Genomic DNA, 10,405 nt, shown 5'->3' with positions numbered 1-10,405 from the left:
AATAGAGCCGGTTTTGACGTTAAAGGCACTCGAAGAACTGCTACTTTTTTTTTTTTTTTTTTTTTTTCCTTTTTGGTTTCTTTGCTTATTTGTTTCTTCTGGAGATTTCGAGATCCGCGAAACGTGCTGTGAAGGAGCTTTTCCCCGAGGCGGTCGAGCTTCCTTAGACTTTGTGCCTGGTTCTTTTGTCGTAATTTTTTTTTTTTTCCTTTCTTTCAGGGATGTGAACAACTAACATGCTGCATTATTTTGTTTTTGTTCTTTTGCATTTAGCTGAGAACGTATACTCGTGTCTGCTTCTGCGTATGAGAACGGGAGCATCGTTTGCACATTTAACCATATCTCATTTTATTTTTACCCATAAGGCCTTGGTGCTTTGCTTCCTGTGTAGCGGGTAGAAGGTTTAGATGAGCGATGGGGCAAAAAAAAAAAAAATATAAGGGGCTTAGCTGTGATCACATGACCCATTAACCTGTTATAATGATTATTTTTAAGTCTATAGAAAGTGGGAGGGGCTACAGGTTACTTCTGTTAACTATACATAGAGGTGTGTGTGTGTGGGGGTGCAGGGGTTTGGGTGTGGGAGGGAAAGCAATGGGCAGTGCTGGGGGGGGGCTAAAACCAGAAATCTATGCCTGTAGATAAGATTTGAAGTGTTGTAACGATGAATAACATGCCTCGCTATTTATTGTCTCTGTACGTCTCATTCACACACGAACATTATTTCAATAGAAAGGAGATAAAAAATATTGTAAGGGTGGACTGGTTCCTGGTCTTAACTGCAAGCTTTGTTCTTATCCTCTCTCCTTCTTTCTTTTTTACTTTCTCACGCTTTCTCTCCTTCCTTCCTTCCTTCCTTCCTTCTTTTTTTTTTGTCGTCTCTTCTGTCTCTCGCCTTTTTACGTGTGCATTTTACGTGCGTCTACTCCGAAGAAAATACTATTAAAATGAAATTTTTTTTTCAGTAGTGGGTTCAGCTGCAATCTGACATGGTGTTTGATTTATGCAATTGTTTTTTTTTTTGTTTGTTAGTTTTTTGTATAAATGAACAAAAAGCTTTTTTTTTTCCTTTTTAGTATTGTGCCTCGAAAAAAAAAAAAAACCAAGTCACTGCATGCAGTTTCCTGACGTTTGTATAATGAGATCCGAGCTTTAATAAAGAAGTCCATGTTCAATTTGCTTTTCGTGTGTGTGTGTGTGTGTGTGTGTGTGTGTGTGTGTGTGTGTGTGTGTTATAACCGGGTCGATGTGGACCCTGGATTGTGATTGGCTGGAAGTCCAGAGTGTTTAAACTCAGGTAGTTTGCAGGCAGTTTAATTAAAACCAATGTGCCGCTGTATAAAATAACCGTTACCGTAGTAACATAGAGTTCCATTTAGACTGAGTGCTATTATGAACATTTCCCAATGACCTTACTGAGTTCCATGGAGGATTTCTGTCCTGTTGAACTGGAGAAAAACGCAGCTGGAAACTATTTTAAATGAGAAATCTAAAGAAAAACAGCAGCTCCATCATGTAATGACACACATCTGGCTATGGATCATCTCCTACATAATCAAATGGAGTTGCTCACATTTAGTCAAAACTCAGTTCCAGCCCTACGCTCTGACACTGGAGACTCCTTCTCTAGATGTTTCACCACATCAGCAATTCCAGGTTTTCTCATTTTTCCATAGAGCATCTGAGATCATACAAATTTTGAGCGAGATGTTGCTATGGAAACAACTATGTATTCGAAAGAGAGGGTTAATAGAAAGCTATGATTGACAGCTGCACTATTGCTGAGTTCATGAACAGCTTTTGACCAATCAGAATGCAGAATGTCGATATAAACGCAAGTATAGAATTGCTTTTATACTCCAGTTTTGTACACTGGATTGAGAAAAACAGCATCCAAACTTTTGAATTTCTAATCAAAATGAAACTTAAAATGAAAGTATGTAATATTTACTGATTTCTCGTGTTTATTAATTCAGTATTGTACAGAAGGTTGGCACTTGGGTTCAGTAAGGATGCCTGTGTTTGTGTGTGTGTGAGAGACAGGTGCAAAGTTCTCCACTGAGGACTGAAGAACATGTAGTGACAAGTTGGACTTCATAAACAGCAGCATCTCTGAGGATGAAGGTGCTACAGCTACTGTATCAGAGTGTGTTGTGGCGTGAGAGAGAAAAGGTGTGTGTGTGTGTGTGTGTGTGTGTGTGTGTGTGTGTGTGTGTGAGAGAGAGAGAGTGTGTGTGTCTTTTACATTGGCATTACAGCAATTAATTCATCCCCCTAAGCGTTTTTTGGGTTACTGAAGGTGTTATTAAAGGCTTTGGAGCTGCTGGAGTTCACTTCTTACACACACACAAACACACACATTTTTTCCTTTGTGTTGGTATTAAAACTTAATCTATATTAATGTATGCAGTGTTTGGCTGTGTTGCTCCCAAAAAAGAAGCAAAAGACTGTTTCGTATGAGCATGCACGCACACACGCATACACAGACACACACACACACACACATGACCAGTTTTCCACTTATTTGCATTTGTTGAAATCTTACTCTTAAGTGTGATATGATATAAAACACAGGATGTTTTTAGGGTCAGATGTAAAAGCAGGAAATGTGTCTATATTTCACAAACCACCTGAATATATTAAATTACAATCTACAAGCAGTTTCACAATTATTTAAAAAAATTCTACATAAATCTATTGATTACATTCTGTAAAGCTGCTTTGATGCAATGTCCCTTGTGTAAAGTGCAATAGAAATGAAATTGAATTGAGTGAGTCAGGACCACAGGTTGCATTTATCACTAAACCTCAACAATGATGGAACAGTAATGAATGGACATTCGGTGTTGGGGATGAGGACGGGTTCCCTGTTGAGTGGTTCTTCAAGGTTTCTTCATGACATTTTTCAACACAGTCGCCACTGAATTACTCATAAGGCACAAATGTACAATTATAAATAAGAAACTTATACATTATAAGTGCTTTATCTCTGTAAATCTGCTTTAAGACAATGTTTCTTGTTAAAAAAAATTTACATGAAAAATTAAAAATGAATTGAACAGATTGACAACAATACCAACATTGAGATCTAAAGCCCCTGTCCTTGGTGCTGAACTGAATTTATACATCTGCAGGATTTTTTATTATATTAATAATTATATTTTGAGATCTTTCTGTATAGTGTTTCTGACTTCAAAATGAGTCAACCTCTGTGTGTGTGTGTGTGTGTGTGTGTGTGTGTGTGTGTGTGTGTGTGTGTGTGTGAACCCATTCACATAAAATGGATAATAGAAATAAATACATTACTAAAGGTGTATTATAATAGTATTAATGTCTGGACAATATTAATTATACATACATTTATTTAAAAATGTAATTTGTTTGTTTATTTATTTATTTTTTATCGTAAACATAAGTAAGAAATATGATCGTTAAATTGCATTTCTATTTTATAAGTCAAATAAATATAAAATATGAAATATTTCTTGTAGCTTGTGTTAATGACGTTTTGCTGCAGTTGGGACACTGCTTCAGTGTGTGTCTCTTTTACTATGTGTGTGTGTGTGTTGATGTTTTGATGTATCTGTCTTCTCTCCCACGAGGCGTTACGGATGAATGAAGCATCACTAACTCTTCCAGACACCTGTAGACACCAGACAGCTTTACATCTCTGTGTGTGTGTTTAGTGTAAACGTCTCTTTTACTAAAACATCATGAAATCGAGTGGTTTTCAGGCGAACCGGTGTGTGTGTTTGGGGGTGTGTGTTCTGGGGCTTGTGGTGGCAGTCGCTTTGGCAGAACAGAGCTGCAAACTCAAGGCCAAGTTCAACCTGATGGGCTACAAGAACGTGGAGAAGAAGAAGGTGGTGATCGGGGGGATGTTCTCCGTGCACAACCGTCTCATCTCCACCGACACCAACACCTCATCCAACCCAGTGTCTTCCGGCTGTGAAGGGTAACCGCGCTCACTTATTACCAGATATTTCACAGATAGAGGTAATGATGATATTGACTATGCAAACACGTGTACAGCCTGCGTGTCTTCTAGATGTTACACAAAGGTTTGTTAGTGGTAGTTACAGGATAGTTATCATGTTTTTCTATATTTTTACAACTTTACCTGTAGGAAGATGTTCAATCTGGGCTTTTGATTGTTATTCATCAACAGCTACTGCCATACAATATAGTTAAAATAGCTCAATATTGGTTACTATGGTTACTGCTGATGCGTGGATTTTGCCCGTGTCTGAAATGCTCCCTGTACCCAAATCCCCCAAAGCACATAATTGTTATTACATGCATACTATGTCGTGTGTGTGTGTGTGTGTGTTTACTCCTCCTCCAAATAATGGACCAGAGGTTTCTCAAAAGGTTTTTGGATTTTTTTTTCACTGAACATAAACCGCTTTTGGACAAATGTAAAAATATTCAAGAGACAAAAAGAATCTATCTATCTATCTATCTATCTATCTATCTATCTATCTATCTATCTATCTATCTATCTATCTATCTATCTATCTATCTATCTATCTATATTTTCATTTATCTGTTTATTTCTATCTATTTATCTATCTGTCTCTCTATCTGATTATCTCTCTCTGTATCTGATTATCTATCTAATTATTTCTCTCTCTCTCTCTCTCTCTCTCTCTCTCTCTCTCTCTCTCTCTCTCTCTCTGCCCCATGTAGTTTGTTGCATTGTATTAGTGACATCTAGTGGCCGCATGTGGAATCACACCACAAAGTAACCTCACTAATAGAATACAGCCATAGCTGAGATGATGATTATGAGTTGATTAGTTTATGAATTTCTTATTTTATCATGCTTTATGTCTCTGTTAATCTCCATAAGGTTTAATTTCCGTACTTTCCGCTGGACGCAGACGATGCTGTTTGCCATTAATGAGATTAACAAAAAAGCTGACTTGTTGCCCAACACTGATCTCGGATACGTCATCTATGATTCATGCTTCACCATCTCCAAGGCTGTTGAAGGAACTCTGACCTACCTGACAGGCCAGGATGAAGCTGTGCCTAACTACCGCTGTGGGAACGGACCTCCACTCGCTGCTATGGTGGGGGCAGGAGGATGTGACCTCTCTGTCGCTACGGCTAGAATCCTCGGCCTTTATTATTTCCCACAGGTGAAGTGTGTGATTGTTTTATCAGTGTGCTGCAAATAAATACTGTTTTCAGGATTTTTTCTGGATTTAACCTTCATGTTATTGTTTTTTTCTCAATGTAGGACCTCTGTGAGTCTAAATACCCATCACTGTTAATGTTTGTATCTTAGGTGAGCTACTCGTCTTCGTGTTCAGTCCTCGAGAGCAGGTTCCAGTACCCCACCTTCCTGCGCACCATCCCGAGCGACGAGCACCAGTCGGTGGCCATGGCTCAGCTGGTGCTGCATTTCGGCTGGACATGGGTGGGCACCATCGCTTCGGACGACGACTACGGCAAATACGGTATCAAGCGCTTCAAAGAGGTCGTCGAGGAAGCAGGTGTGTGCATCTCCTTTTCTGAAACGCTCCCCAAGTTCACCGCTCCGGAAACCATCAAGCGCATCGTCCGCACCATTATAGACTCCACAGCCAAGATCATTGTGGTGTTCTCATCCGATGTGGACTGGAGTCCGCTGGTGGAGGAACTTCTGCGCAACAACGCCACCAACCGCACGTGGATCGCCAGCGAAAACTGGGTCACGTCTGCGCTCATCTCGCGCCAACCCAATGTTATGTCCTTGCTGGGGGGGACGATCGGATTCGCCATAACTCGAGCGCACATCCCAGGCCTGCGGGAGCACCTCCTTAACATCGACCCCTATCAGGACAGCTTGACTGAGGAGTTCTGGCAAACTGCCTTCAACTGCACGCTTAGTTACAGCCGAGCGCTGAGCAACGCCCGGACACAGCTGGCCACACAGGTGGGAAACGCGACGGCATCGCGGGCCGCAGCGAGATTGGCGCCGCTAGGCTTGTGCAACGGGAAGGAAAGTCTGGTGGAACTGAATAACACGTATTCAGACGTGTCCCAGTTGAGACTGACATATAATGTGTATAAGGCCGTGTACGCAGTGGCCTATGCTCTACACAACCTGGAGTACTGCGTTCCCGGGAAAGGACCTTTTGTCGGTGGCTCATGTGCTGACATCACCAACTTTGAGCCTTGGCAAGTGAGTAGATAATGGGTTTCAATGAGATACAAACACTGAGGAGGAGCATTTTTTTTAGGAATGGTTCACAGGGTATCTAATTTATTTACATTTAAATCTAACTGAAACTAGAGGTGTACATCAGGACAAAAACGGGCAGGTTTTTCACTTTTGTGGGAAGTGGGAGCTGGTATCACCAAGCTGCCACTGCTGGTCCTCTGAGCTGAGCTCCTCAGCAAGGCCTTTACGCCTGGGACACACTGAGTGGTCTGGTATCGGGTGGGTTTTGAGCGTCGGTCAGCTGTAGTTTTTCCGGTGTGTTCCACACCACTGGCTTAGCAAACAGCACATTTGCACACTGACTTTAAAAACAACGACGGAGTAACGAGTAAATGCACACACTTGTCATTATTGTTGCATCTAGTGCAGTTTTTTTTTTTTTCCTTTCTTTCTGTCTTCATTCACAAAAAGAGGACCAAGAACTTGACAAGCGCCATTTTGCCACTTAGCAGACATGATTTAAAAAAACGACACAAATCTATTAGTAATGATCGCTACAGGTGTAAACTATGCTTTCTTTATATATTTATACGACGCAGGCGATGCCACAGTCGGCTTTCCTCAAAGATAGTTTTTTGGCGTCGGTTTGGTCCAACTCTAACTTTAACGCCCAACTGCTCAGCTGATAAAATAATTGTGAGTTGCTTTGGATAAACACATCTGCCGAATGGCAGAAATATAAGTTCGAACAAACAAAGAAACACTCATCTGTTGCAGCTGCCTGGTCAGATCATAGTGGTGAAAATGTAATATAATAAATTGTGTATATTTTGGGAAATACTGTAGAAGCAGCTGAACTCATTGGAAGATATACTTTAGGCAGTCCAAAGGCCAAGTACAAGGTGTACATCTTTATTACACACCACTTATGTACTGGAGTGATGTAGCTGAGGCTGAGGAACTGTCGAGCCAGATTACTGACCTTTCAACCTTTGGGTTATTTTTATTATTATTTATTTCCTGAGACGTTTAACACCATCCACTCTGTGTTTAAATGTGAAATGAGGTAAATATATTTAGAGCACTAATGACAGTGGTAGCTACAGATAATAGCACTGCATAATATTTATAGTATATGCTGTATAGTACATTTATATAGTATATATATATATATATATAAATCTTCAACTAAATAATAAATATTTTGTCCTAACACCATTTGTCCCTTATTAGCTGATGTACTACTTGAAAAACCTGCGCTTCACCGTCCCCAACACCCGAGAGGTGATCTCTTTCAACGATGGCGAAGTTCCTGGCTTTTACGAGATCCTGAACTGGCAGAGGGCTTCAGATGGAGGGGTCACGTACACACATATAGGACAATACAACAGCACGGCGCCCGCCGGCGAAAAGCTGTACATCGACAACTCCTCCATTATATGGCATAACGATGTGCTGCAGGTTGGTGAGATTGTTATAACCTGTCATACAGGAGTAATGGCTTGTGTAATGTTTATACACTAACAATCATACAGTACAATTTATTTAAATATTTGACTAGAATCTGTACCATCTGGGCAATTTCTGCTGCATGTGATCTGTATGTGATCTGCTACATGTGATCTGCTACAGGAAATCTCCTGCATGTGATCTGCTGTATGTAATCTACTACATGTGATCTGCTAAATATAATCTGCTGTATGGGATATACTACATGTCATCTGCTTTATGTTTTATGCTGCATGTAATCTGTTCCATGCGATCTGCTGTCTATAATCTACTGCATGTGATCTACTACATGTGATCTGCTTTATTGGGACACCTGCTTCTTCCAGACATATGTAGCTGTTCCCTCAAACTCTAAACATAGAATAGAATTTATTTGTCACATATCCATTACAGCAGAGTGAAATTCGTTCTTCGCATATACCAGCTTGCTCAGAAGCTGGGGTCATGATATGGTGCCAATGGAGCCTTCTTCAAGGGCCCAAGAGTGACCCAAGGCCCAAGGAACCTCCTCCCTTCCGAACAGTAACCCAGCGCTTTAACCACTGAGCTACCACTCCCATGTGGTTTATTACTGTGGCCTCCTGCATGTGATCTGCTACATGTAATTTGCTGCATGTGAGCTGCTATGTGTAATGTGATCTACTAAATGTGATCTGCTGTATGTTGCCTGCTGTATGTAATCTACTACATGTAATCTACTACGGGATCTGCTTTATGTGATCTGCAGTATGTGATCTCCTACATGCTATGTGCTGCATGTGATTTACTACATGTAATCTACTACACGTGATCTGCTACATGTGATCCACTACACGTGATCGGCCGCAAACTATCTGCTAAGCGTGATCTATTTCATATGATCTGTGTTGTTGTGCTGCTGGTTTTGCAGACGCCACGCTCTGTGTGTAGCGAAAGATGCCAACCTGGCACACGTATGGGCATCCGTCAGGGAGAACCCGTCTGCTGCTTCGACTGCATCCCGTGTGCAGACGGAGAGATTTCTAACACTACAGGTCAGAATCTGTTTTTTCCTGGTAGCGGTTTTGTGTGTGCACATCAATCAAATACACAAACAAAAAAATTATCATCTTTTTGACAGATGCCAGAGGTTGCCTTCAGTGTGGGGAGGACTACTGGTCCAACGCCAACCGTGATGCCTGTGTACCAAAGACCATTGAGTTCCTGGACTTCAGTGAGGCTCTGGGCATCACGCTGATCGTCATCTCTGTTTTTGGTGCTCTCCTGACCATCATGGTGGCCATAGTGTTCCTAAAATACATAAACACACCACTGGTGCAGGCCAACGATGCTCTGCTGAGCTTTACCCTGCTGCTGGGGCTAGTGGTCACGTTCCTCTGCTCCATCGTGTTCCTGGGTGAGCCACGGCTTTGGTCCTGCATGACTAGCCAGGTGGCTCTGGCTCTTGGTTTTGCCCTGACTCTGTCGTCCCTCATGGGAAAATCATCTCTGCTGATGCTCAGAGCGAGAGCAATCAAAGCCATGAGGGTTGCAGCTAAAGCAGCCAAAGCGGCGGCCGCCGCCTCCGAGCAGAGCGGTGACACGGCAGCGATAGCTCCTGCCATTCCACAGAAAAACGACATTGATCCGATCAAACCTCCTCAACAGAGAACCATGATGATCGTGTGCACGCTGATCCAAGTCGTAGCCTGCACCGTGTGGCTCATCCTGCTGCCTCCTCATCCTGTGAAGAACACGGCTGCCCAGAACATCAAAATCATCCTAGAGTGTGATCCAGGAAACATCATCTTCATCTGCTGTATATTCGGCTATGATGTTCTCCTGGCGCTGCTGGCCTTCATATTCGCCTTCATCGCACGCAAGCTCGAGGACCACTTCAACGAGGGCAAGTGCGTGACCTTCGGCATGCTGGTGTTCTTCATCGTCTGGATCTCCTTCGTCCCTGCTTACCTGAGCACACGCGGAAAGTTTATGGTAGCCGTCCAGATCTTCGCCATCCTGGCTTCCAGCTTCGGCTTGCTCGCGTGCGTGTTCCTCCCCAAGTGCTATGTGCTGCTGGTTAAACCCGACAGGAACAAGGAGGAGCTGATGGTGCCCAGGGCCAAGCGGCCTGAATCTGGAGCCACTGGAACATCTGCCTCACTCGCCACCACCAACACCAACGGCACCATCGCCACGATTGACGGATGATCAAAAGCCAAAATTTGCATTTCTACATCTAATAATCAGAACATTTTCTATTAATTTTGTAATTGAACACAAAAAACCCCACAAAAGAATAGACAGAAATAAGAAATCAGTTTAAATCAGTGTAAGACGAGGTGAAAAAAAATCACAGCGAGACTACAACCAAAAAAATAAAAAATTCATAAAGATGTTATTAAGTTAATGTAACGGAAACTATTTACTCCTCACTGATTTATTCTCATGTAAAAAAATCCACTTCTCCATAAAACCATTGTAGCTCTTGCATCCTATTTACTAGATTCTATTTTTGTGAAATAAATATCTTAATTTTTTTATTTCAATATATGTAGGAGATTGATTTTTTATTTGTATGGAATAATTGTATGCTTATGCATATATTATGGCGAATTTTTTAATCATCTTAACTTCCTGCTTTTCGCACAATACAAATTTACATTTACTTTTACAATAAAACAAATAATATGATCAGATATTTACTTTAGTCTGTCATTGCTTTTAGAAATTGACTGTTACTTATTTACATTTGAATAAACAAATAATTATGTTACATAGATTTTG

At 41.4% G+C, this 10,405-nt stretch overlaps 1 protein-coding gene across 1 annotated transcript; it reads left to right on the top strand.

The window, feature by feature from the left end:
- Nucleotides 1–3,800: 3,800 nt before the first annotated feature.
- Nucleotides 3,801–9,829, top strand: LOC124395881 (vomeronasal type-2 receptor 1). The gene is made up of 6 exons (XM_046864770.1): nt 3,801–3,955; nt 4,853–5,144; nt 5,294–6,172; nt 7,385–7,612; nt 8,550–8,673; nt 8,760–9,829. Exons 1-6 carry the CDS (start codon nt 3,834–3,836, stop codon nt 9,827–9,829), a joined length of 2,715 nt encoding a protein of 904 aa, XP_046720726.1. The 5' UTR covers nt 3,801–3,833.
- Nucleotides 9,830–10,405: the final 576 nt, after the last annotated feature.

The sequence above is a fragment of the Silurus meridionalis genome, chromosome 13, assembly GCF_014805685.1.
Source record: "Silurus meridionalis isolate SWU-2019-XX chromosome 13, ASM1480568v1, whole genome shotgun sequence".
NCBI classification, from domain to species: domain Eukaryota; kingdom Metazoa; phylum Chordata; class Actinopteri; order Siluriformes; family Siluridae; genus Silurus; species Silurus meridionalis.
The sequence above is the reverse complement of the archived record's forward strand: the minus strand, read 5'-3'. Positions and strand labels throughout refer to the sequence as shown.